A 27,916-nucleotide genomic window follows, 5' to 3' on the forward strand; every position below is an offset into this window, starting at 1 on the left:
ATTATGTACAAATCCTTGCATGGCCTGGGGTCCGCTGCACGCTGCTGCGCCCCCTACTCACTCTCTGCACCACACCAGCTGCAGCTACAGAACTTTTCATCCGTGCTTTGTGTGGATGCCTTGAGGTGACTAAAAAGGTTTATTTTTTCCAAGGCTGGATTCACGCAGATGGACCAGTTCTCAAAACATAAAGGAGGAAAAAAACAAAACAATCCATTCTGCATATATCCCACTGACATCTGAAATTATGCACAGTATTCTCTCCAGTAACAGGAGTACATTCTTCTCCCCGCTACTCAGCACTGTTAGAATCAGTTTAGACACACAGGTGCTCCACTGTTTTGTGTTTTCAAGCTGTAACGGTCTTACAGACACTTGTGGTTTCTCGCCTTTGTTTTGCACACTCCTCAAGTTTTCTCTGCGCTGCTCAGGCACAAAAACATTATGCTAATGAGCGGATAGACATCTGCTTCCAAGCCCGTTTTTTTCTCTGGGTCTTTAGGCATCACTCATATAGGTGGATGTGCCTTTACACTACGATGGGTCAAATCTTTAAAACAGAGGCATACGGGAGGATTGTCAGACTGAGCCAGCTGCCGGAACATGTTCCTCATTGTTGAAGAATGATGTTTTGCTTCTGCATTCAGCATCATGCTATGATAATGACTTTGGTTCAGTGAGCGGTGGGAAAAAATGACTCGCACTCCCGGTACAGTGTGTCATTCAGCAGGGAAGTCAAATGGTTCACTGGAATAGACAGTGTTGCCTCTTAAGCTGGTGGTTTAATAGGTATTATAGTGATGTGTCCAGTGAGGCAAAAGATCTGTGTGTGTGTGTGTGTGTGTTTATAAGGCAGGCTCTGTGTATAGGGCCTTTTCAGCAAGGTGTAAGAGCCTGACAGTGTTTAAAGGATCAGAGCATTTATGTTGCCAAAAATAATCAATACCACGAGAGAAGGAAAGTAAACAATATGAAGGACATACACAAAAAAGAAGAGAGAGGAAGACACTTCTATAATTATAAGACATACTAGATATTAGATATCTCTGTCTGTGGAACAAAAATATTGCAATTTGGACACAAATACTTATAAAATACAAGTTTGAATAGATAGGTGACCAGCGCTCTGCAGCAGTGGCTGATGGGACTCTTCAACATAGTGTCGTTGACATCAATTCATTCACACCAACAGCAATGACAACTGATGTATTATTGAATTGAAGCCAGTTTTGGACATGCATAAATAGTTTTAATTTTATGTTCATATTAAGAAAATTAAGGTTTATTTGTTCATAATTACTGGAAAGAAAATATTTCTACCATAGTCACATAGGTTTGAATTTCTCAGGGTTTTATATATGTTAGTTATTCAAGAGACAAATCTCTCTCAGTAGCCTGTTATATATCTTCCTTAGTGTAACTTCAATGAAATCCAGCATTATCACTGAAGTGACTCACATTAACGCATTCAAGCAGCACAGCTGTCAGAGCAGCAGCCACACACTGTTAACCTCAAGTGTTTGTGAGTCAACGAAGCTTCACAAACTCCGTCGGCATCTACTTTTGTCAAAGACTGGCTGCGTAAAGAGCAGTTTAGTTTCATTTTGGAGATCTTAAGATTCACATCAAAGTGAGGGAGCTCAAGCACTGCATCAGGTCGTGGCTGTAAGGTAAGAAAACTAAAGATTATGATTAAATCACTCATGTGCTACTGCTACTTTGGGTTCACGTTTAAAGGTCTGTAGACTGTGAAGTTATCCTGTTGACCAGAAGATTTCAATGTAATTACTGAAGTTACCACAGCAGTCATGACAAAGCTGGTTATAAAAACATAATTACATTATATTGTTGTACACGTCAACTGAAGTAATAGTGGCACAGCAGATGCTCCAGCCAGATTTAGAATAATCTCCAAAAACCCATGAATAATTCTGAGATATTATTTCATTCAATAAATGAACATTTCGTTCAGTAATTTCATTTTGATTCATCTTCCTTTCACAGGTGCCAATACCTAATGCAAAAAAAAAATCCATGCAGAGCTGTTGTCCAATAATATCATACTTGAACTAAAAGATAATGAAATCCATTTTCCAGTAAAATCAGGCTGAGTGCTGTCACACTTTGCAAACATTCACACAAAGTTACAGTGTGTATGTTCCCGACTCCTGGTGTCACTTCAGGCTCTCATTCAAAGATGAAGAGAGTTTTTCGATATGAGGTTGTGTTTGAAAATAAGAAAAGTAACCACGGAAGAGGTAATTATATATTGTGATCTTATCTTGCTGCTTCTGTTTGACCATAGTAATTAAAAAAATACCTCAGCATTACTTTGTGTTGTCAAACAACAGGAGCAGCAGTTGCATAAAGTAATTTAACCTGCGTCTGTAACTAAGCTTCACTTACAAAAGCATGGGTATGATAAGCTCTCCATCCCTAATATGATATGTGTCATAATAATAATAATAATAATAACTCTATTTATAAAGCACTTGTCTTTGCAAATTCGACAATGGTTTTACACAGAAGAAACAACAAAAAGAGATTTAAAAGAAGCTAGAGATTGAGACTGAAATTTCCAGTTTACATTTTATATTTTATATTATGAAGTTATTATTTTATAGATCTATGGTGCATATTAAGATCATGTGGATTATGATCTTCCACGTGTTGCTGTAATAAACAGGAAGTAAAACTCTCAAACCCCTGAATGAAAACAAACAACAGCTGAGTGACAGATTGTGTTTGTGTGTTTTTTTGACGCAGGCACCTGTTGGAAAATGACTCTGCAGCCATTAACTCCAGTGAACTGTGCAGGTCTCCTCCAGCCTGGCTGCTCTCTGCTGCAGCTGGATGGTGAACTTCTCTTGTTTGGCCAGAAGGGCTGGCCAAAGCGCTCATGTCCAACAGGATTGTTCGGCATTCGGTTTAAACGTGGTGAGATGAAGCTAAGAGCCATCTCCTTCTCCAATGATTCCAGCTACCTGCCTCCATTGCGCTGTCCGGCCATTTGCCGCCTCGACCCGTATGACGGGCTTCCGGAGAGTTATCTCATCCACGGCGGTCGCACTCCAAACAATGAGATCTCGTCGAGCTTGTACCTGCTGACCATGGACAGTCGCGGCTCCAACCGTAAACTGACATTATGCTGCAAAGAAAAAGAACTGGTGGGAGAGGTGCCAGGGGGGAGATACGGCCACTCACTGAGCATGGTTCAGAGCCGGGGGAAGACAGCTTGTGTTTTATTTGGGGGTCGATCGTACATACCTGCAGGAGAGCGCACCACAGAGAGCTGGAACAGCGTCGTCGACTGTCCCCCTCAGGTGTTCCTGTTTGACCTGGAGTTCGGATGCAGCTCCGCCCACACTTTACCTGAGCTCAGTGAGGGACTGTCGTTTCACGTGGCCCTGGCTCGAGAAGACTATGTCTACTTCATTGGAGGTCACTCATTCGCCTCTGACTCCCGCCCCCCTCGACTCTTTCGTCTGCATGTGCAGCTCCTGCAGGGCAGCCCCTTGCTCTCTTGTGAGACCCTAGACACTGGCATTTCCATCTCCAGTGCCATAATCAACCGCACAGGTCCCACTCATAGATACATTATCTTAGGGGGATATCAGGCGGACTCTAAGAAAAGGACAGAGTGCACCACAGTGAGTCTGGACGAGACAGGGATCCACTTTGAGGCGTTGGAGTCACCTAACTGGACCCAAGATATTACCCACAGTCGCACTTGGTTTGGGGGCAGTGCCGGGGAGGGAAACATCTTTCTTGCAGTACCTACTGAGGGCAGGTCGTCCCAAACAGAAATGCATTACTTCTATCTTGTGAGCTTCCAAACAGAGGGTGATGGAATAGGGGAAGGAAGAACCCTGAGCTGCAGCCAGGAGTCCACAGATTACGACGACTCTACTCCTCTCGAGGACTCTGAGGAGCTCTACTTTGGTCGTGAGCCACATGAGCTGGAAGACAGCAGTGACGGCGAAGAGGACACTTACAATGAAGAGGACGAGGAGGACGAATCACAGACGGGCTACTGGATCAAATGTTCCCTGGGCTGTCAAGTGGACCCCAACACCTGGGAGCCATACTACTCCACTGAGCTCCACCGGCCAGCCATGATCTTCTGCTCCAGAGGGGAGGAGGGACACTGGGTCCACGCTCAGTGCATGGAGCTGTCTGAAACCCTGCTGGTCAGTCTCTCCCAGGGCAGCAAGAAGTATTTCTGCCAGGACCACGGAGGCCTGCCCCACCAGGAGATGACACCAACTCGACAAGTCATGCCCCTGAAGCGCACCCCCATGAAAGTTAAGGACAAAAAAACTCCTCCAACAATCAAGACAACCCCCACAAAAAAAAGCTTTTTCAGAAGACTTTTTAACTGACTCAATGTTTAGTTATATGTTGTATATATTTAGGAATCATTTCCTATAGGATGCATGTAAAACATTGAATATGCTGATCTGTTTGTGAGAAATATGAAGAGAGAACAAATGAAATAGCTGTATTCATATACAACATCAATATATGTTATTATAATTTTACATAGTTTGAATAAAAATGTAAAACATTTGCATATGTATGGAATTACAACTTCTGTTATTTCCCCATTAAAATGATGATGAATGGATGTGTACTCAAGGAAATATGTGACAATAAATAAACAAAGACCATCTGAAGAAGTCTTCATACCAGTTTATGTCTGAAGAGTTTTCATGTGTCTCAGTGTTTCTACTTTGCACATTTTAATAATTCCTTAAATTATATTCAATTAAGAACCACAGTGAAAATAAGTGGTTGAATGAAAACTTTCAAACTTTTCCAGGAACAAAAGTCCCTACATTTATTTCACAATTAAATGGGTTCTATTTTTTCATAGTTTTGATTGTTGTTGATAATTCATAAATCAGTTCAACCACAAAATATCTACCTATTTCCAAGTCCTATCATTTTTCCTTTTTAATATTTTTGTATTATATATGACATAAACAGAAGTGAATATATAATCATATACACTCTAAATTAATGTATGCTTGTGCACTGAGTTTGTCTGTCTACCAAATATTGTCTATTCCTTCTGTTAATCTTATGTAATTTCTTAAATAAACTGACGTACCTATTCTCCTTCGAATAACATTTCTAACTCAGTAAGTATTTCTCTCCATTTCTGAGATTTCCTGTTTCTTTAATGGTCTCCATGCACAAAAATCAGGCCAGACACTGGACTGTCCCTGTCTGGTTTCCTCACATATTTTTAGACTTTTAAGGTAACATTGACCTTCTGTCTGGATTTTGGGATTTTTGTAACCATAAAATCAAATTTAGGATGACAACCAAAGGCTTTTCTTTTATTAAAGATGTGGAGCCAAAGTAAATGTCATTTCTGCATCAACTGTTATCAGTACTGTCACAAAGCGGTCTGACAAAAGAGGTACACAAATACACAAAAAAAGGAAATCTTAAACTAATAATAATAAATTTAGAAACAACACTTTGAGAGACAAATGAAAAGAGGAATCACTGTTATCTACTTTTCAAAGCAATTATAATTGATTTTTAATACCTATTGAGCCTTTTGCAGTTAAATCTGAAATGAAAATAAATAATATAAATGCAAACCAAAATGAAAAAAGCATTATTTTTTTCAGAGATTTAAGAGATTTCAAAATTTTTAGATGTGGGCAGAAATGTTAATACTGTAGTTTGTCTGGCAGCAGTGACAATATTGTGTTTTTGCTCGCTGTATAATATGATTTTATACTTTAGGTGCTGTCTTCCGAGGAACAAAGGTACCTGAATTCTGTGCTGCTAAAGCGAATGTAAAGCGCACTATCAATTATGAATTGTTTAATAAAAACAAACCAGATGATTTATTCAGATTTTGTCTTTATTTATTGCATTCTTATGTGGAAAAGACAAAAGTAAAAACCAAGAAAATCAAACTTCCTCCTTTACAACAGTAATTCATCAAAAGGAAAGGTAAATTGTGTGGTTCAGTGAAAATACAGAAGAAATAGGGGAATACTATTAAACATCTTCAATCAAATAACATATGAAAAAGTAATACAACTTCAGTGTGATACTGCACCAGTATGCAAAATAATCCTGAAGATTCACAGTAGCTGATATTTAGTGTAGATTGGAAAAATGAGGAAGTACATGGCAAAAAAATGAACATGCAGAGTTTTATGAATCATCCATCATCCGCTACTTTAAAAATGCAATTCATTATGGAGAAAAAAACATGAGACAAGTTGCAATATCATCCACTCAAAACACGACGCCACTGTACAAGTCTGACAACTATCCGATGAAATGTGAATATTTCACAGCTGTCACACGGTCGAAGCCAGGACAGTGAAACAAAATCAAACATTCAATCAAATAAGAAAACAAAATTTCCTGTCACGATTCCAAATGGTGAGGGCAGAAGAAGACAATATAATCAATCAATCAAACAAATAAAGTTGCCAACAAATCTGTTTAAATCTGGTCTGTGTGGCTGCAGCACATCCCTCTCCTCTGTCAACCGTGGCAATGAAGAAATATCAGCAGGAAAAGACAGAGCCAGGTTATAAACCAAACTTAAGAAAAATCCCTGCCTGGTGCAGAGTCCATGGGGTATTAGGCTCTGTAATGGACCATACTGTATTTCTACGGTATCAACAAAAAGGTCAGTATATGCTTTATTTTATGGGAAGAATCCGTATAAGAATCATCTATCCTCCACTGTGCAAAAACTAAAGGAGATAAAAATTGGTTTGAAGTGACCTGGCGTCTCTTTCTCCCCTCCGGGATCCCACGATAAAGCGCTAAAGTAATCTTTTTCAGAGGGCACTCATGAAACAAAGAACATTTGGGTCTCGGTGATTGCATTTTGCTCCAGCTCAAATGATATATTAATACAGTGGCCACAAATGTGGTCTTTTTAACACGATTTCCCTCCATGACTTACAGCGCTTTCATCTGTTTCCATAAATATCCCTACTATATAAATTCATAATGTATCATACCCTTGAAATACAATAAACTGGACCATATTTCACAGATGGTGAAGATTAAGACAAGAACCTCCCTGTTCAGAGTGAGCAAAGAGAAACCTGTGTGTTATTTCTATATTCTTCTGCTGCACCATCTTTACTAACAAACCAAAGGCAAAACAAATTCCTAGAAATTCATGCACAGAACCTTTCAGAAGCAGCTCAAATACAAATAAAGACATATTCAAAATGTGATGTGAGGGTATCATTACTTTCAAAGTTCTTGAAATGACTCTTTTCTAAAGCAAGAAAATTGATTATTTAATGAAAAGGTCTTTTCTTGTCAAATAATGATTCATTTCAACCACACTTTTATCACAAGAAAACGTCAGAAGCTTGTGGCTTTAACTCCAGCTTCTACTCGAGGTATAAACATCAATCAACAAGCTCATTTTACTGATAGAGGTAATTCACAGACTACACAACTAAATCAAAACAAATGTCAATACTTCAGGTTAACATTGAAATAGAATTCAAAAATCATTCACTTCCACAGTCTCATCATCCTGTGTCTCTACAGGGTTGATGCAACCTTGCAGAGCTTTGGCTGAGCCTTTGTGCGCCTCCATAAATTTCTGCAAGTACTTGGAGGTGTAGAGCCAGTGATGTTTCAGCACGTCCTCCAGTTCAAAGGTCTTCGACTGACGTGCATTCATCTTCCGGAAACGCCTGAACAGTTTGTTTCCCGACTCGTTCCCCTCACTGGCCCATGCTCCAATGGATCCATCTCTCTCTATGATCTCAGGCACATGGGCCAGGGTCTTGTGGAGGTAGTTGGTTATCTTGCCGTTGTACCTGTATTTGAAGGTAGAGGAGAGGAGGTCGGCAAAGCGCTGGGAGTTGAAGCTGTAGCGGCACAGCTGGTCGGGGCATTCCTTGGCTGGACAGGTGGCACGCCACACAGGCTTCATCTGGAGGTAGAGCCTCATCAGCTCCCTCAGGGCCGCCCGCCTCTCCTCTGAGGGCACCAGCTCACACACCACCTCCACAGCCTCCAGGGTCATTAGCCTGCGGGCGTAGTTCCCATTCATCCTCATTATCGGTTTGAGCTTCATCTTCTTCCTCAGCTGTTTATCCAGGGCTGCCCTCCAGCTGCGCCGCTCCTCCCGGCTGGGGTTGACCTTTTCATACACCTCCCCAATCTCGTCCTGGAAGATTTTGTAGAACTCAGTGGCATTGCCAATGTCACAGTGTAACGCATCCAGGGTGGGCTGGGTCTCCAAGAAGGGCTTGGCAGAGACGCCTTTGACTCTGTCTCGCAGCTCGTCTGCGGACTCGGAGAAGGGGTTCGTTCTCCATAATTCGTAACGTTCTAGGTTCTCCTCGTGACTGCGGGTGATGGAATGCAGCACCATGTTTTGAGAAGCCTCAGCTCGACTTGAGTCACACAAAGTGCAGATATACGTGGAGCCTGAGGCCTCCAGACCCTCCATCTCTCGCACCATCTTCTCATCATATCCTGTGCCTCTGAAGTGGAAGCGGAAAAAGCGAGGCAGGCCACCTATGGATAGGATGAGCCTGCTCTCTTTCATTGCGTTACGCTCCGCAACAATAGGCCCCAGGACAGCTGTGAGTGTCTCGTGGTCTGACTCATCCACAAACATCAGGCAAAGGGGCTTACAGGAAAGTTCTGAGTTTGGCTTCGGCTCGGTGAAGATGGTGACCTCCCCCTCCTTATCATCGGCCTGGACGGAGACAGACATAATAGTGAAGGAGAAACGTACAGCCTTCTCTGGGACAGCCGGTCCTCCGCCGTGCTTCTCGCTGACATCGCCCATGCCGTCACAGCATTCCTTGATCATGACACTAAAACCTGAGGTGCAAGCGCTGTCTTCCATCCCAGCCTCTCTCAGCCCCTCCATGATGTCCTCCTCCAGGTCCTTTAATGCTGACACCAGTGCCACATCATAGCGAAACCGCCGAGTGATGGTCTCAGCCAGGGAGTCGTCCACTGAGGATGTCCATCCAGAGAGCCCGTTAATAATGCCAACATTGCAAGAAGCGGACACAGTTTTGAGAGCCGGCTGCCATTCAAACTGGTGAAAGCCAGGGAGAAGCTCCTTCTCTGCAGCTCGGAGGGTGTGCAGCGGCTGAAAAATCTGGCGGCCACTGGTCGCTTTGACAGTCCGGTACATCTTGTGATACTGGCTGCAGCTCAGGAAAGTGTTGACTCGAATGGCCAAGCACACAGCAGGATGCAAACCAAGACCTCTGCCTGCAGAGAGGGAGAGGAAGAAATAAATAAAATTTCAGAAAGAAAATAAAACAGAACCATTAAAAGGAAAAAAGGAAAAGGAAGCAAAAGGAAAGGACTGGATCATGAAGAGAATTATTTAACACCGAACTGCAGAAGCCCATTTCGAGTCCTTTGAAACAAATTGCAGTATTGAACATTTCCACATTTGATATCCTGCATTTAAAGCCATTTATAGCATGAGACAGAAGGAATCAGGAATTTAACACCCAGATGTGAATGCATCATTGTCAAAAGCCCGCAAGCCCATGATTACAAAATCCAATATTTCCTAATTTCCAAATGTTATAAGGGGACAGAGAGTTGAATCAGTGAAGCCGGCGAAAGTGATGTATTGGCTGCAGATGAAAACAGACACCAGCTGGCTTCTGTTCCCCAGAGAGGGGGATGGTGCTGCCTGTGTAATTTGCAGATACAAGAGCTGCTGATGTTGTTTTGATTCTAACAGCCCCCTTCACAAGAGTTGTTATTGTGCATTAAAGAGAGTATGAGAATGAGAGACTGACAGGCAGGCAGACGGAGAGTGAGAGTGGGAGAGAATTGGGGCGGGGGGTTGGGCATGTAGCAGCCGTGGCTCAATAGACAGAGATGGACAATAATGAAATGCTTTTCAATCAAAAATCACAGACAACTTTCTCCCATCTTCTCAACAGTAAACTTTTTGTCTCATTGTTATTTATGTGATGACTGAATTCCTCAGGGGTAGGTGAAAATATTAATGAGCAAACACGATCATCATTTTTATTTGTTTGTGTCCCTCGGTGTTAGCTCTGCAGGGTTATATTGATGGAACAAATGTCTCATAATGCCTGCTTACCTTGCATCATGGCCTCCAGCTCATCTGCCTGCCGGTGTTCGTTTACAGATCTCAGCGCGAGCAGGAATAGGGTCAGACACACAGACTTCAGGTCGCCACCTTCCTCTCTGTCTGTGAACACCCTCACATGGTTCTTCAGGTCCTTCAGCCGATGCTTCTGGGCACGACGGGTTAGCGACAGCAGGTGCTGACGGGGCCGCCCCCCTTTATTGGCAAGCAGGAACTTATCAAGTTCTGGTGACTGCTGGTTTTCATCGTTCTCATTGAGTTCATGGTCCAGGCAATGAGCGTTAAATGAGTCGAGCCTTACACGCTCACCACAGCCTCCTCTGGGGCAGAGCAGAGGCAGAGAATGCAGAGCTGATAAAAAGGCTTTGGTGGGCGGGGTGAGCTCATCAGGGGCACAGGGCAAGTTGCAGGCCGGGCACTGAGGTCCCAGAACGTGGTTATATTTTGCAATACAGCTGCGGCAGAAGAGGTGTCCACAGGGGGACTGAACCGGATCAAAGAGCAGGTGGTCACACACCATGCAGGTGAAAGAATACAGGAAGTCCACAGGGAGCTTCTCAGTGATCAGCTTGGTACTCAGGTGGTGTTTCTGGCAGTGGGTGATGTTCTTCACCCACTGCTCTCTCTGGATGCTGGGTTTCCTCCAGCCCCTGAGCACGGGGTGGTGATGACGGTCTCCGAATGGTTTCAGAACCTTCCACTCTCCGACAGCGGTGTTGTCGACATGCTCCCACCTGCTCCTCTTTGCGAGGCTCTGGACTCTGGGAGTAGTCTTCCTCCTCTTCCTCCCAGTCCGCTGGAATGAAAATTTCTTGGGTGAGCAAAGGTGGCAGAGGGAGGAGTGGGGTTTCCACTCGGGGACTCTTGTTTTGGAGAAGCAGCAGAAGCCCCCTCCTCGTATGGCAGCTGTCCAGCAGCGATGGCAGAAGGAGAGAGGGTGGACAGACTCCGTGTCCTCGGTCACGTCCACTTTGAAGACTTTGAGGATGACCTCTGGCCAGCTTGTGAACTTGCAACCCATTTGCCGCAGGACACCTTTACTCTCCTCCTCTAGATCACTGTGAACGTCATGCACTGGTCCTTTAACTTTCCTCAAGGCCATTCCACAGAGACGGCAGAAACACCTTCACAGAGGATAGTAAATGTTAATTTTTCGAAAATCATGTATATAATATGTTGTGAATTGTATAGTACAGTGACATTTGATTACCTGAGGTGGGTCATGTGGGTTTCCATTTCCTCCAGCTTCTTATCTACCCTCCGACCTGGGCCTTCCACATTTTCCTTGCTTTTTCCCCCAAGGCACAATTTCATAACACTCCCTGGACCCAAACCGTTATCTAAATCTATTTTTGGAGCTGCAATAGGTGAGCTCTCTAACGAGACTTCTTTCTCCGGTTGTATCTCACTGGGCATAGGGGCCTTCTCCATGGACCTCACCCTAAACAGCTTTAACTTCCACTGAGAGTACTTGGGCTGGGGATGGTGAAGCTCAGCCGGCATGGAGGATCTGGGCCCATCCATCTCCAGCTCCTCCTCCATCATAGCTCAACTTAGATCTTAGACCCTGGAGAGGAGAAAAGCGGTTAGTGTGATGTATTACACAAGTGTGAAAATAATTGTAGCTGTCCATGAGAAGCCATTTAATGGATGCAGAGGAAAGATGTAAAGGTGTAGATCTTCTTTAAATATCCCAAGTGGCCTCTCAGCATCAAGCCCATGACAGCATCTAACAGCTTTATTTGATTCCTGCTGAATTTATACACTGAGTTCCCTGAAATCCCACTCAACAGAGAGTAGTGAGCCTTGACCCAGAGTGCTGTATTATACTGTGAGTGACATTTAGATCTTGTGTAAAATGCATGAGACAAGCATTAGGAGATCGATACAGCACCAAAATCTTCATTTCTCTCATCTCCAATCCCATCGCTCTGGGAGCCTTTGTGACTTTTTTCCTTTGACAGAACGAGTTTGCTAAATGGGCAACCTTATCCGTGCAAGGCTGTCAATCATTTCTATTCATCGTTCTCTTGGCTGGAAAGAGAATTGGAGCCTCGGGAGCCTCCGACTGGCATTTGGCACTGGAAACTTATTTCATAATGCATAGACACTGACCAAACAGGAGGGGAAACAAAACAAGAAATTGACTAAAGATCATAAAGATTATTCCAAACACAGCACGGTTAAAGTTAGTATTTGCACTTCAAGTGCTCTTATGATACAGCACAGGTAGGATCAATGATCCTGCTGCACTGTCATCTCCTCTGTTCCATCTAGGCTCCATTACCAGCTCACACAATAAAGCAGTCAAACAATCTTAGAAACTATCACATCTATAGTTGAGTCTTACCATTGCACACCTGTAGTGCACACACGTCCAACGTCTATCCATCCTTTTAGTCCTACATTTTCTCCCTGGGAGGCTGGAATCTGGCTGTCTCCTTCATTTCCCCCCCTGCTCTCTGTGTGTACTTCACTTGCTGAACTCTCCTTTGAGACAAACAGCTGAGGCTGTATGCATGTGTGTCAGCTGGGCTCTTACCTTGTTTTTCAGTCTCAGCTGGCGTCGGCTCCCCTGGGGGTTCTCTCCGCATGGGAGCACAAGGGAAGCCCTGGAGCTGGGCCCTGCGTGCCACGTATACAAGTGTATACGTTTGAGTCTGTCTCAGTTTGCAGCATCTGTTTCCAGGAGAGTTTGTGGCTGTGAACAGTGGGATTGCTCCTGTGCGCCTTGTATTTATACCCTTCTATTGACGGGATCCCAACAGTCGATTTCTGCCACCTGATGCAGGCAGCTGATTTGAGAAGAACAAAAAACAAGGTCGACCCCAAAGCACAGTTGCAAACATGTGCATGTACAGAATCCAATAGTATACCCCAAAACAAACAACTGTCTGCCTAACCACAGTAATCATCAGCTGGAAGCACTTCTTTGTCACCTTCATCTCCCTTTCTCACATCCATCTGCAGGCTCACCTCACCCAGGTGGCCTCGCTCTGACAAAAAAAGGGAGACACACAAAAAGACTTCTAGTGCAGAGCTCACAAAAACAGACAACACAGAATAAATGCTTATCCCACAGGCAAACAAAAACTGTGCCAGCTGCTGTGTTCAAATATTTTTATAAGTGACATTATGAATTTAGGATGTTTAAAGGACCAAACCTTTAAACACATCCAGTGCATTAGCAGCGTATTAAAGAGGATGAGGATCTTTGTATGTATCACTGTCAAGCATCTAATTGAGGCCACATTTTAAGGGCAGTTTACCCTCAATCATCAACAACATCACTGACTAAAGTATCTTTTAGTTATTTACTGTTCTTGTCATCTGTCAACATACAAAAGAGATTATGGTAATGTCTCAAACAGACATGGTGGCATCTTGTATGTGGGTACATGAGAAAGACAGAAAGTATCTAAAGTTTTTTAGAGGTTGGTATTGATTGAGTTTGAACCTGACAGATGACCACGGCCTCCCACACGTCTGTGTAGGTTTACTCCAGCTTCCTCCCACACTCCAAAGACATGCAGACTGACTATGGATGTGAGTGTGAAGGATTGATTGACTCCTGTGTGTTGGTCCTGCAATACACTGGAGACCTTTCCAGGGTGGACCCCTCCTCCTGCCCAGTGTCTACTGGGATGGGCTCCAGTTCCCCCCACGACACTCAAAACCACAAGTCATAAGGAGAAGGGATGGATGGATGTTCCTCACATGTCTGCATACATTCTCCCGGTTCTCAGTCAAAGACATGCATGTTAGGCCTGTTCAGGATGTACTCCTGATACAGAGAACATAGTTTCTACAGTAACTGATTAGAGTATTCACAAGATAGTTAGGTGTTGGCTGCCATGATTAAAAATCCCAAAGGCTGTGACACATCAGGTTAAAAACCTATTAGCATGTGTGTGTGTGAGTGTGTGTAGCTGCAGGAGTGTGAGCATTCATGTGGCAAATACTGTTTTGATAAGTGAGTCTTCAAAGCAACATGAGGCAACTGCAAAGAGGCCACGCAGCCACTTCCTGAACAGCTGATGCATGGGTCAAACCAGATGATAGAAACACAGAATGTGTCATATTGTGATGCTGTCATGTTGTGTTCTCCTGTGTCTTTTTACTCTCTTGTCTTCACATTTCATTCTTTTCTCCCCAATACTTCCTCTGAGTGAGTTTTAATCAGACGGCACATCCTCCGATATAATGTCTCAGTAGGTATGGGGAGTATTTGCCCAAGATCATTCTTGTTTGTAATTATCCGGGGGATTAATCTGGTGTATTCGCCACAGGAGCCTGTTGCTGTTGCGCTGGAATTGCCAGCCAAGTCATTAGATGCACAGTCAGTAGGCAGCAAACAACAGTTGGATGTCTCCCGCTCTTGTCAGCTTAACAGGGGAGCTGGATGGATAGCGGCAGGTTTTACAGCCTTTATTTGGTTCATGGTCAAGTGCGGCCTTAAACATTGAAAGTAGCAAATTCTTCTTTTTTTTTGTAACATGAAAACTTACTCAGAAGAAATTCTTCAGAGCAGAAGTTGAGACAAAAAAGTTCTAGTTCTAGCTGCTTATCCATCAGACCCATTTGGGAGATTCAAAGCGCGCAACGCTTGATACATTACATATCCAAGAACAAGAAAATGATGGATCGTAGCAAGATGTTCCAAGTCTATTTATAGTTGATATTTAGATTTATGACGGCCAGGTATCCACGTTTTTTCAAGGTAAACGGCACAGCTAGCTCCATGGCAGGGACGGAGCTGCAGATGTCTGTCTGACAAACAAGCGGTGACCCCCTGAGACCCTCATCGCTCCGCACCTTCTAATTGACTTGTTATTGATCAACTCAAAGACAGTCTGATTTATGGGGGAGAGGACTTGTGGAGACAGCCACCTGGCATGGAGCGAAGTGTTATGAATGTGTGGAGTGGACCCCTGGGGACAATAGGGGCTGCAGTTGAGGACATACAAGTATACAATGCACCAACAAACCAAACCAACAACTTGCACTAGGTTGGGGCTTTGTTTGAATCCAAACAACATGTGCATGTGTGCTGGTGCGTGTGCAGGGGGAGGGTTGACTGGAAATGGGACGGTGCATGTGTCTGGGGAGGGGGAAGGTTTAGTGAAAAGAAAGATGGGATGGGCTGCATGTTTGTGTGACAACATGGAGGAACAAGACCAAATACGTACATATAAAGTATTCCCACTTATCCATACTTGGGAAACAAAAAATCATCTGGCCCGTGTTTCTACCACAAAGTGACAGACAGATGGAGAGAGGGAATGAGAGGTGAAAGACAGAGAAGGGGGATATAGTTGTGATCTTGTGTAAAGACGTTGCACAGGATAACAGGCTTAGCTCCAAGGGGAGAACACAAAAGGGCTTAGAGTTGATTGTAGGCTGTGACAAGGAAAGGAGGAGAGAGATCAAGCCTTCTGGGCAGAACTTTGTAAGCTAAAGGTCCAAAAAATCCAGATACTCCGACAACTCAAATCACACAGAAGCTTAACAAAAAGTGTCAATAACAGAAGCGGACAATAAAATGAGTTCCATAGCAGCATGGATATTTTCCTGGTGGGGAATAAAATGTCAGCGTTGTCCACATTTGAATAAAATGATGAGATTTCTAAATGTCATGAAGAATGTTATCTTCGTGATTGTACAGTATATCAAGGTAGAAGGAGCCTTTCACTCTCACATTTCCATGAGAGTATTCTGAAATATACTGAGCATTTGGTATGCACAATTTAATTACTCCCAAAACTGCAGTAGAGGTCATAAAACATCATGTTTGGGACTGGGTAATGGACCAAACTAAGAAGTCAAAGTGCAAGTCAAAATATATTTTTCTCAAAGATGTTTTCTGATACATAGATGTTGAATTTTTCCTGTAAGTTTAGTTTTCATTCGGTAATTCAATTCTATAATTATGACGTCATGAGACTGACTATTGGTTGAGCATGTGTGTCTGTGGAACCTTAACACTGAGACTCCTCATTAAAATGACCGCTGTGCAGACTACACATCATCCAACTTTAGAAATAGTCTGTGGTTGCGAACACGTTGACAGTGACATGCTGATTTTTATTGTTCATCGTTCACTTTGTTTAGCTCGTTAGCATGCTAATTAGCACAAATTATGTCTAATAGCACACCATCTGTTTTGCTGGTATTTGGTCATGACAAAATCTGGTGATCACCAAAGATATTAGACTGATGAGATTTCTAAATGTCATGAAGGATGTTGGGTTTACTGTGATTGTGTATCTATGTATGGAGAAGGCCTTTCACACTGAGTGTTACACAATATACAAAGCATTTGGTATGCAAATTTTAACGATGCTTTCATAGCATGTTCAACAACTCGCTCCCTCCTGTCCAGCTCCTCCATCCCTCATCCGGAGACATGATTTGGCAGATTACTACTCAAAGAGGTAGACTTCAATGCGTAGCTATTCGTCAAAGCTAACTGCCAGAACAAAGCCCTCACCCCCTCTTCTCAAATCCCCCCTCATTCATCTTCCCCCATCTCTCGCTCTCATAGTCTTGCTTCCCTCTCCTCTCACCTTCACCTCCAGTTTTGTTAATAATCAATTACGTGATTATTTCAATGAGGTGATTAATTACCGCCTCTCCCTCCCTCTGTACTGCAGGTTTGTGTGCTCATAATCACACAGTGACAGCCGGAGAGGGGGGCAGGTTTTGTCTTGTGGCCTCACGTGACCCCGGCGTGACTCGGCTGCATTGTGTTGTCTGCTCATCCGGACTGATGGAGCTTTAACGGAGAGTGGAGATGCACCATAACAGCATCAGCCACTGACAGCCTGACACCGCAGTATCTCCCATGTCCAGCTATCCAAATATTCATTTTATTGGATAGTCTTGTCTCTGGGCCGCATTAATTCATTCCAAGTCTAGCATTATAACTTTCCCTGAGGCGACGCAGAGTTATTTTGGTTTTGGACAGGTTCCATTTATCTCCTCTGTTCGGGTGAGTTAGACAATATGGAGAACAACTTAAGCTACAGCGACTGTGAGTGTCCATTTTAAGAACCTCCTTCTGGAAGAAAAAAACAACAAATCCTATTACCATAGCGAGATAGACCATATAAAAGTCAATAAAATGCACTGTGCATACATCGTAAGATTGTGCTGCAGTGTACAGTACAGCCCCGTGAAAAGTGAGACCTGTAACTGAGCAGACAGTCCAGATGGATGTCGATCCACTCGTGGTAAACCAAATGAAATTAAACCCTAAGCTGGATTCAGGAGCAGTGAAGTGGAGAGATGGGGAGAATCAGTGTCTTTAATCAAAATACTATGCTCTTTAATTCTGTGTTAATTAAATACAGATCTCCCTGATTGAGGAGCGGTCCTCTTGATGCCAGGAGACCTCCAGTCGCATAAACACCCACTCACTGGATTTGTCTTGTGTTTAACCACGAATTACTCCTCTTTTCTCACACTGCCTGGTGCTGGTTTACACAGAAGGCCCGTCAGCTGAGGGATAGTCACTTGCAAACAGATCCTTGAGATTTTAAACTGTTAGCATCCTGGAAGGGAGGATTGTTAAACACCTTAATAAGTGGGCGACATCCGTACAGTTCTCAGTTGGAATGAGAGCAAAATATTAGATTCTCTGTGCCGAATTTCTATTTGTCTTCTCAGTGGTCATTCTCCCACTCACCCCTCCTCTCTTCCCTTCCACAGCCCCCCTCCATCAATGTAATGAGCAAATCATGGCCACTAGGGAGAGATGTAGAGAGAAAAATTGGTCCCATTATGTGTCAAGGAGTGTGAAAAGAGCAGCGCTGTTGTCTGTCAACTCTCGCCCCCCCAAACTATCGCTGGTCTTAACTTCCAACCAAACACAAAAAGCTCCTCTCTGCACATATATCAGCTTATTAATTTTCTGTCTTTTAACTAAAAAGTCCATTATAGGAAAGGCCAGGACAGCCGTGCCCTTCTCTGCACCAGCTCTGCCAGAGCTCAGACAAGAGAACAATGGCCACAGTAACACGCGCCGATTCAAGGCTGATTTAGAATGACTGGTCTTAAAGCCGACTTACAGAGTACAGTAATTATAGGAGGTGATGGGACGGGATGCAGTGGATAGGTGGGGGCCACCGCGGAGGGAGGTTGTTGTCATTTGGCAGGCAGTCCAGTTGGAGAGAGACATGAGTACTCAATCCAGAGCCAGGATGGTGAAGCATCTTTCAACCAGCCATGGCAGCAATTCACACCCACCAGCAGGGAGCCATTATTATAGCACCCCAGTCTCTCACAGCAACCTGCTACCTACCGGTGAGCGTGATGATAACTGCGGGCTTTACAAGCACAAGAACAAACATGTGCAGAAATTGTTGCAGACGGATGGTTTGGAAAGGTGGGTCACATGTAGTCTGTGGACACTGAGAGAGACTGCAAGAGAGGAGTCCAACTCAGGGGCACAGGGCGTTTGTTCACTGCAGCAGAATACCGAGGTGCCTCAGGACACAACTGACAAACATGTGGTGCCTATAGTTTGGAGGGGGACCGTAACAAGCCCTGAATAAACAAGATCACAAATAAATACACCACCCGCCTGCTCGGTGAGTGCTCTGGGACCCGCGCAGATCCGGAGGTATTGATACTGTTTTGCATTGGCTGGCCTGTCTGTACAAGCAAGTGTAACAGTCTCTGCATAAGCAAATACATCTCTAACTGAACAGGGAATAAGGGGAAGAGGCGAGGGAGCTCCGTGATGGCCTCCTCATAATAACAATGATAAAAATGCTATTCTTCAATTCATAACTCCTCTCACTCTCCCTTTACCAAGTTTCCCATCGGCTCCCGCAGGAAACACATCATTCTAAAATACACATGGTTTTCATCCCATCACTTTTTCTTTTTTTTATTGTGAAGACCTGCATGAGAGACAGTGAGAGACGCAGATGGAGAGAGGGAGAGAGGAGGGGACTGTTTATTCACTCAGATGGTCTAACGTGTGTGGAATAGATTTCAAGAAGAAGAGACAGTCCACACAATTGTTGGTGTCGGTGGGTGAGTGGAGGATGATGCTGTGGAAACCACTTCCTTGGTTCACTCTTTCCTCCGGGGCAGTACAGGGAGACTTTGGACACTGATGAGTTCACCGCCATCACTGACTTGACTGCTTGAGGCCGTGACACATCTATTAAAATGAAATATTATATTGTATATTTAGCAGCAAGATCAGGGAGGCGCAGTCAAGCTAGCGGCTATGTGAGGACATACGTAGGCAGCGGTGCTAAATGTTGACAGCTTTGTCCGGTAGTCTCATCTTTGCAGCCAACAAATGCATCCTTCCATTCCTGAGAAATGGAGGACCCTATAAGTAGTTCCCTCTCAGGTCAACTATCCCAGGATTAACTGTATGTGGGTCATGAACTGTTTTTCACAGAGATAATGGCAGCAGCAAGCAACAAGACCACAACAAGATTACTTGTATTGGACGTCAGGCTTTAACTCAATGAAACAGCTGACAGTACATGTTAAAAAGGAGCATTTAAACTTGTCACTTGTTGCTTGGCGACAGCGGTAATTTTGGGACAAGCTGGTGACACAAATCATGGAAATCCTACGAAGACGAGACCGTCTCATTTCGGCCTTCAGGTCATCTACCAGGGGTGGCCCCTGAAGTGGGACACAGCTACAGACTGTTCATAAAAATGCACGGCACAATAGCACACCAAAAGTGAAGCCAAATCATCTTAATCCCTTTCTGGTGGCTTCGTATAAGTTGTAAACCTGCCTCCTCCATGTTAGTGGATGGGATCATCATAAAAGTCAAAGATGGTTTCTGATACACTGTCATTCAAGCATTGGTTTTTCCAGTACGTTTGGTTATAGTTATTTGATGCTATAACAATTTGCACAAACATTTTGATTGGCAGCTGAGACTGACCTATGATTGGTCAAGCTGTGCAGATTGGCTGCAAATGACATGTCATCTCTCATCTCCTTCCCCCGTTTCTTTGCTCACCCCAACCGGTCGAGGCAGATGACCGCCCACATTGAGCCTGGTTCTGCTAGAGGTTTCTCCCTGTTAATGAAGGAGTGTTTCCTCTCCACAGTCGCCAAAGTGCTTGCTCACTGTGGGAACTGTTGGGTTTCTTTATATTTTGATTTTAAGGTCCTGACCTTCTATGTAAAGTGCCTTGAGATAATGTATATTATGATTTGGCACTATACAAATAATACTGAATTGAATTGAATTGACAACAAAAGCTCAAGATGGCAGCACTCCTATCTGGGATACTTTAGATGCATTTTTGTTCAACAGGAGGAAGTGGAGACATGTCATCCATCTTTATAAACAGTCTATGGATGACATCAGCATGCTAACATGTTTGCCATGATTATTTTCACCCTCTTAGTTTAGCCTTTTAGCATGCTAGCACCTGCTAATTAGCACAAAGTACGTCTATGCTGATAGAATTGTGATTCTTTTTTCAGGTATTTGGTCATAAACAAATAGTCAAAAGTGGTTGATTTTAAATTCTGACCTCATGACCTGAATCTGTCCGGTCCCAGATGAAGACAGGGGATCATCAAAGATATCAAAGGTCTCAGTCTGAACCAAGTTATAACAAATGATATGATCATGTCTGTATCAAAATGTCCTAAAAAGAATTTTTTTCAAACCATCAAGTAAATATGTCGAGATATTTAACACCAGTTTGATTTGTTGGAGCGCGAATGTCTGCACAAACTGTCACTCTCTAACAGTAGATATTTTTACCTGGACCAAAGTGGTGGACCAATCGAGCCAGTTACAGAGTGCCTTCCCAAGAGCCACTGTGCACACTTTAAAAACATTTTTGCTCCATGCAAGGTCACTATGTAGTGCCAACAATTCTGCTCTTAGTGTAGCACTTTTACATTGATTTCTAAGTTGTCTAGAAGGAGTGATTTTGGATCCAACCTGAGTGAATGAGAGCCTCTTGTTCCCCTCATCTTCACGGATCTCATTGCTTTTGAGATTATTCTTTTTCCAGGGCGGCTGCAACCATGTCCTCACATGTGCTCTTTTCTTTCCCCAGCTTCTTCTCGCTTCACTTCCTCGTGCCATTCACTGTCATTGTGAAAATTCGCTTCTGACTTCACTGGTAAACTAAAACCCATTATCATAAATATGCCAATAAGTAACTTCACACAACGTGCTCTCCAAAAGCAAGCGCACTCTGTATTCAGAGCAGCGGCACACTGTTAAAGAAGCTGGCGCCAAGTGATTATATTTGTAATTTAATTTCCTTGGTCACGCAGAGATAAGAGAAGGGAGCGGCTACATTTGGCCGGGAATGAATAGGGTGACGAGAATGGGACTACGGCTTCATTGTCTGTACTGAGATGTCCGAGACGACACCACTTATGAAGAAGGGAAGCGGCGGGCAGATATGGCTGCACACAGCGGGGTTTTCATAATCCTGCAATGAAAGACACAGAACCAGCGTCGGCAGGAGAGACAGCAGAGAGAGGTCTGCCAAGCAAAAACACCTGCACTCTCGAATCCAGTGGATGAATGTAAGTGCAGGCTAATCAAGAAACTTAAACTGATGCAAGCAACGTCTCTCTCGTCTCCATCTGTCTCCTTCGCACTCACTTCTGCTCAACAAAATGTAATCAGCCGGGTGGTCTGGGTGGGATGTCAGTCACAAAGAGCAACATCTCATTGCAGATTCCACAGGCAAGATGAACTGGGTCACTGCAAGAAAAGCGACTGAAGGACACAAGGTGTACTCTCCCCATACCCCCCCCCCTGCACATCCCCTCTTTTTCTCCCTCTCTCTTCTGCTTTTTCTGAGATTGTACGACTGCAGACATTAAATTTCCTACTTGAGAGTGTCCACTTATACTGATGACAACACAGCGGTGAGCCCGATGCTGCGAGCGGTCGACCACATCAGAGCATCCGTAGATGGAGGAAAAAGAGTGAGGTGCAAAGTTCACCCAAAATTGTGACACTGCACACATCTCTCCCCCCATCTTTATGTCTGTTGCTTCCCTGCTCTCTTGTCTTTCTGCATATTTCCTCAGTATGTTCACTTTGAACCCAACAGCGTTATCCTGTCAGGAAAGTTACAAATACTAATACATTCTGGCTCAAAACGGTCTAAAATATGCCAGACAATATTTATCTCACTTTGTCTGCCTCGCAAATAAAAGTCAAAAACATGCACATACATGCAGAGATCTACTTATTTATTTATTAACTGTGATTTCATTATCTAAATGAAAGCATTTCCCTGGGTTTCACTGCAAGAGGTAAAGCGATAAATGTTACACCAGCACCACCAAAAGGAAAAGGAGGAAACAGCAGATTTTGTCATTCTTTCAGTCTTTTAAATAGTAAGGTACAGCTCTGAACATCAGATTAAAGATGCTTCACCTTGGCAGGCAGCTCGTTTTGTTATTTATCTTAATGAACACAACCACAGACACACAAGAGTGCAGAGACACACACACTTCATAGGGAGGGGCGGCAAAGTGGCTGCGCAGCATAATTAGTAGGACATGGCTGTATAATTGGTCTCTAATTGATATGAAGAGCGCTGGTTTAGCCCAGGCTGTGTTGTACACATGCCGCCAGCCGCAGGCAGGAAACGCCAGCGGCCTGTTTGGTATCTCGGTACCATCTTCTGATTGATGTCTCTGTAGCAAATGCCCTTCAACAATCAGCACCCACCATCTCTCTGTGTCTATCAGGCCACCTGTCTATCTCAGCGTAGCATCTTCCACCATTCATCTGTCATTTTTTTTCACCCTTTGTGCCTAAACATCTCAAAACGTTTTCTCTCTATCGCCACATTGATTTGGGTTGTCGTCCTCTGAAGGCATTCTCAACCTCCTGGTCTGCTTCGCTCAGGAAGGTGAAAGAGCAGCGTTTGTGGTTTTGGGTGGTGGAGGAAAAAAAAGTAGAGGGTTTGTTCACGATACGCGGTCCGCCATAAAAGACTGTTTGCTTTCCAGAGGCCTAGACAGTGGATGCCAGGGGAAATAAAGGCCACTTTAGATGGGAAATCAATTTTAAAAGTGTTATTTTTTACAAAGGTTAGTGGGTCACCTGCTCTCTTAATTTAGCAAATGAGGTTCTCAGAGAATTTGTTTAAAAATGAGAAATGGACCAAAATAACTTGGCTGAGAGTCACAGCCGTGCACGAGAGGTCCACACACCATGGAGGGAGTGGATTTGAAGTTCGGATGGGGATGTTCTCCAGAACATTTGTGTTCATGGATCACGTGCTGATGCAAGAAGACCTTCAAGGACATTCTGCTCATTTACACAGCAATTAAGCGCTACCCTCTCGGTAAATTGAAAAAGAGACAAAAATCCTCTGTGGATTTAATAACAAACTCATTACCAGGGCCCAACAGGGCGGAACTGCCTTTTAATTAGAGCAACACCTGATTAACGCCCAATTAACAGAGCCAGAGCCACTTAATTCTCCCCCACTTTGGCAGGTTGAGAACATAAACATAAGCAGTCCAGCGTCAGAGTGCTTCCTTTCCTCCTGGGAGCGTGTGAGAGAAAAAGTAAATAACGACTTTGGAGGCAATCTGTTGTCTGGTGGTCCAAACACTCTGCAGAGCTGGCAACTGCACACTGCAAATGCATGAGGTAAGCGTTTCAAAAAGTAGACAGGTGACACGTGGAACTCCTGGTGGGCAGATGTAGGACAACTGTCGAGCAGTGAACCATTTTCAGCCTCAAAAACTCACTGTCACAGAGTCAAGGATGTAAAACTTTGATTTACTGTAGCGGTGGAAGGATGTTCAGACTCTGAACGGCAGAGTCAGACAGAGGACAGTACATTCTGGTCTCAATATGACTGCTAATTTTATTCTATAAAAAAATATAGGATTATAAACAGGTTAAAAATGGTCACAAACACATTTATACAGTGCATCTGTGTGCAGCACTTCCTCTATCATCACTCACACACTGTCAGCACAGTCGTCAGGGGCAATTTGGGGTTCGGTCTCTTGCCCGAGGAAACTTCTGCGTGCACAATTGGTGAGACTGACATTGAACGTTCGATGTTCTGGTTAGCGGACGACCCACTCCAGCTCCTGAGCCACAACCGCCCCACATTAACACAAATATTAGTGCTATTTATGACTCATCATCAAGAAAACAACAGAGGAGCACAATGTGAATTTTCAGTTTCACAATGTCTCTTAACATATATAAAAACAAAGAAGGTAATTCATCCATGGTTGAGTGTCAGTGTCAGAAGTGTCACGTGGTCATCACAAGATGGTGCTATTTTAACATTCATCGAGCACGATGCAGCTACTACTTCATCTTTCAGGTAAAGGAACAAGTTCAAAGTGAAAACCTGGAAGTGATCCTGGCCCAGGGGAAAAGCTGGACGACCAGCGTTTCTGAATTTCAAATCTTTGCAAACACAATTCCTACACATCACCTTGACAGAGCAGCACTCATCTTGCATTTGATCTCACCGTCATTATTATTGGTCTGTAGTGTATTTATAAAAAGTCCATCTTGAAAACAAAAAATGGAGAATTTATCAGAGCAGTCAAACCCTGCAGGACGCTGGAGGATTCAGTCCCACTGACTTTCAGGATGCAGGGAATCTCAATTTCTCGAGACACAGTTAATAGGGATTCAGTTGTGTTGTCTTAGTGTAGCTCACACATTCACAATCATTTTCTCTGTCACATCCTTACATCTGCATTGCATTCATGGTGGTCATGCACCTTCTTCAGATAATGCCTCTCATACTGTTTCCAGGCTGTTACACATCACTATAAGAGCGTTTTGCAGCCCTCAGTTGACAGGAAATCCGCCACGACTCCACGGCCTTCTCCAAGTCTGGTACAATGTCTGGCACTGTTGCTTGTTCCACGATAAAGACGATCGTCTCCACGACCACCAGCAGGACCCAGCCTAAAGCCCCGAGCCAGTAGGAAGAGCCGAGGCCGGAGACGTCCTGACGGATTTCTTCCCGGTGCTGATAAGTGAAAAGAGACCAGCTGAAGAGGAAGAAGAAACCTGATGGAGGAGAAAAACGAGTTAAATCAAGTATCATTGTAAGGGAATAAAAAGTCATTAAGGTCAATTATTACATGCCTGCAGCCTTGAAAACGAGTTTATATGATAATGAACTGCAATTCCAAGGAAAGTAAAAAGTCTCTTTAAAAACTGCTGCCTTGCAGGGTATGCAAATGAGTAGTACTTGGGAAAATAATTTCTGTAGGTGTGTGTTTGACATGAACTACACAATCCAAAAAGCTATTTGGAGGTTAACTGGAGCTATTTTTACTACTTTACTTGGAATTTATATATTATTTAAAAAGGTGAAACATAAAAACATGTTGTGTAGCTCAGGGGAACAAATGTCTCACTTTATTCTGAGCAGTGCTATTATACCTGTGGAGGCCATGGTGAGCAGCAGCAGGGTGGTGGGGTAGAGCGCCTGCCCGGCCATGAGCAGAGAGCGAGTGTTGGAGTAGGACCGCACCGTCCGGGACGTCCAGCAGAGGGCAAACACCAGACACAGGGCACCGGTGCTCATGGCCATGAGGAAGGAGAGGACACCGAATACTTGCTCTGCTTCCAGGGCTGGAGGATGCAAAATAACACACACATTAATTCACAGTACATAAACTCAAATCCACTGCAAACTGGGAGAGCCACATTAAAGTTCTGCTTTAAAGGTTCTGTTTGCAGAATTAATCTAGTGGTGAGGTTTTATGTTGAAGCTGAATACTCTTCACCTCACCCTCTCCTTCCCAACATGAAGGAGAACCTGTGGTAGCCTTCAGTCGTCATAAAAACTCAATCGGTGTTTAGTTTGTCCAGTGTGGGCTTCTGTACACAACAGAAAACATGGCCTCGGTAGAGAGGACCTGCTCCTGATGTAATTATTAAGTATTTAAATAGAAATGGCTCATTCTAGGTTAAAGAAAACAAAAATTTGTACAATTCAAATAAAACACTTTTAGTTAAAACATCACCAGGATTATTTTATATTCAATTTATACCAATAGACCCCTTTCACCTAAATCCTACACACCACACATCATAAGCCTGTCTACACCTGAAGGAGGAGTAAAATCAATTTAATCTTAGAATCTTCTATGATCACTCAATTCTGTTGGAAATACCCACACAGACATGGAGGAACTGGTTACACCTACATGATATTCAAATGAGTTTCATAGTTTATCAACATACAATGAGATCGGTAATTAAATTGGGACACTACTCTTGTATTAATAACTTCTTCCCCATGAAATTGTGAGTTTATTCTGGTAATATTAACATTTGTTTCTCATTAAATGAAAAAACTTTATTCTGGTAATCTAAAAAGCATTTTTCACAATATGCCCATTGTTTCAACTGTTGTTTATTTGTTATATCTTTAATTTAATTTAATTCACAATGTCCATTATTTATCCACTGATTCCAGAGTTCTATAATATCTTAAAAACTAAACTAAAGGACATCAGCTGTCTTCATCCTTTACAGGACGTGGATTAGCAGACTACTATCCCTGTGCATGTACACACACTGTGAGGACACAGGGCTTAGACTACATTATATCTATTCCTAAAGAGTGTCTGCATAAAAATATCAGTGGAATAGAAAGGGGGACCTGATTTCCGATGCCAAGAAACAAGATTTAGTTGAGAATTAAAGACCAGGTTTCAGCTGATTTCAGCACATCTGCCTACAGCCGAGTGTGAGACGTTCAGCAGATACAAAGAATGCACTTAACTGCAGGAACAGGCACATGCTTGTTCACTGAATAGTTCTTTCACAATCCGTCCTGACAATCTTCTCTTCAGGTGTAAAATAAGTTGCCCTAAGGCAGAAATCTAATGCAACCTGTGCCTTGTCTTACACAACATGACATATTTATGCCTCCTTGTTTATTCTGCTCTTTCAGAAACCTTTTACTTCAATATGTTGTTGTCAAAACTTTAAACTAACCCAGAGTGACAGCTTCAGAAAGACAAAAGGTTATATTTGTTGACAGGAAACAGGTGAACGCAGCTTGTTGTGCCTCACCATTGAAGACAGTGCCATGTTTAAGGTTTGCCGGGTCACTTCCAGTGTTGTTTGACTCTGTCCAGAGTCCCCGGTCCTTCAGCCAGTACGGTGTCCACACTGCATAGCTCACGCACAGGCAACCCGTCAACCCCACACAGGACTGAGCAAACCTGAAGCGACTGATAGAATCCTCCAAGTCCAGAAACTTCATATTTCTCACACCGCTGACAGACAAGAGAAGCTGGAAAAACATGAGGGAATAGCTGAGTAACTAGAATTTCAGGTTCATGCATCAGGAAACTAACCTTGTCTTGTTCATATACGACAGCTACATTACAACAGTACAGAATAATAATGAAAGTCTTACCTTTCTTGTCAACGGTCGAACAAAGCTGTGAAGTATGTGCACAAGGTGATCAGAGCCGCTGCTGGTTTGTACAACTGTACACACACTACTATACAAACACTTTCCACACCCGGACACATTATCACTTGTGCTGCCCTCACTTGCAGATCAAACCCCCCACAGTGTTGCTCCACCTCCACTGTAACGGAAACTCCCCCAACTGACGCTTAAATTCCCCTGTAAGTTCCCAACTGTGGCCTGTGACCATAGAGAAAGTGAAAGCATTAAAAAAAGGTAAGGTCACTCAATGTTTCAGGAAGCAGAAGGTTTTATCAGCTGATATAACATAATATGGAAGAAAGAGGAAATTCAAAAGTTGTAAAACCCTTTTTATAGTTGAGAAATGCTCTGA

The 27,916-nt window shown here is 43.4% G+C and overlaps 3 protein-coding genes across 3 annotated transcripts; 1 reads left to right on the forward strand and 2 right to left on the reverse strand.

The window, feature by feature from the left end:
* Positions 1–1,427: 1,427 nt before the first annotated feature.
* rag2 (recombination activating gene 2) lies at positions 1,428–4,691 on the forward strand. Its single transcript, XM_020078831.2, has 2 exons — positions 1,428–1,670; positions 2,767–4,691. Exon 2 carries the CDS (start codon positions 2,781–2,783, stop codon positions 4,380–4,382), a length of 1,602 nt encoding a protein of 533 aa, XP_019934390.2. The 5' UTR covers positions 1,428–1,670; positions 2,767–2,780; the 3' UTR covers positions 4,383–4,691.
* A 1,175-nt stretch (positions 4,692–5,866) lies between these two features.
* Positions 5,867–12,791, reverse strand: rag1 (recombination activating 1). The gene is made up of 4 exons (XM_020078814.2): positions 12,660–12,791; positions 11,328–11,684; positions 10,109–11,241; positions 5,867–9,252 (listed from the first exon to the last, which is right to left on the reverse strand). The coding sequence occupies exons 2-4, from the start codon at positions 11,660–11,662 to the stop codon at positions 7,511–7,513; spliced, it is 3,210 nt and encodes a 1,069-aa protein (XP_019934373.2). The 5' UTR covers positions 11,663–11,684; positions 12,660–12,791; the 3' UTR covers positions 5,867–7,510.
* Positions 12,792–23,956: 11,165 nt separating this feature from the next.
* Positions 23,957–27,772, reverse strand: LOC109624010 (uncharacterized). Its single transcript, XM_020078503.2, has 4 exons — positions 27,526–27,772; positions 27,177–27,399; positions 25,533–25,724; positions 23,957–25,154 (listed from the first exon to the last, which is right to left on the reverse strand). Exons 2-4 carry the CDS (start codon positions 27,367–27,369, stop codon positions 24,898–24,900), a joined length of 642 nt encoding a protein of 213 aa, XP_019934062.1. The 5' UTR covers positions 27,370–27,399; positions 27,526–27,772; the 3' UTR covers positions 23,957–24,897.
* Between the last annotated feature and the right edge of the window lie 144 nt (positions 27,773–27,916).

This window comes from Paralichthys olivaceus, chromosome 7 (genome assembly GCF_024713975.1).
Source record: "Paralichthys olivaceus isolate ysfri-2021 chromosome 7, ASM2471397v2, whole genome shotgun sequence".
Classification (NCBI taxonomy): Eukaryota; Metazoa; Chordata; class Actinopteri; order Pleuronectiformes; family Paralichthyidae; genus Paralichthys; species Paralichthys olivaceus.

Bases quoted from the DNA above. Each gene is read 5' to 3' on its own strand.
- rag2 (XM_020078831.2), top strand. From the start codon at position 2,781: ATGACTCTGCAGCCATTAACTCCAGTGAACTGTGCAGGTCTCCTCCAG.
- LOC109624010 (XM_020078503.2), bottom strand. From the start codon at position 27,369: ATGAAGTTTCTGGACTTGGAGGATTCTATCAGTCGCTTCAGGTTTGCT. The intron at 25,725-27,176 runs GTGAGGCACAAC...TGCATCCTCCAG, and splicing joins ACATGGCACTGTCTTCAATG to CCCTGGAAGCAGAGCAAGTA. The intron at 25,155-25,532 runs GTATAATAGCAC...CTCCTCCATCAG, and splicing joins GCTCACCATGGCCTCCACAG to GTTTCTTCTTCCTCTTCAGC.
- rag1 (XM_020078814.2), bottom strand. From the start codon at position 11,662: ATGATGGAGGAGGAGCTGGAGATGGATGGGCCCAGATCCTCCATGCCG. The intron at 11,242-11,327 runs GTAATCAAATGT...TCCTCTGTGAAG, and splicing joins ACCCACATGACCCACCTCAG to GTGTTTCTGCCGTCTCTGTG. The intron at 9,253-10,108 runs GTAAGCAGGCAT...CCCTCTCTGCAG, and splicing joins GCTGGAGGCCATGATGCAAG to GCAGAGGTCTTGGTTTGCAT.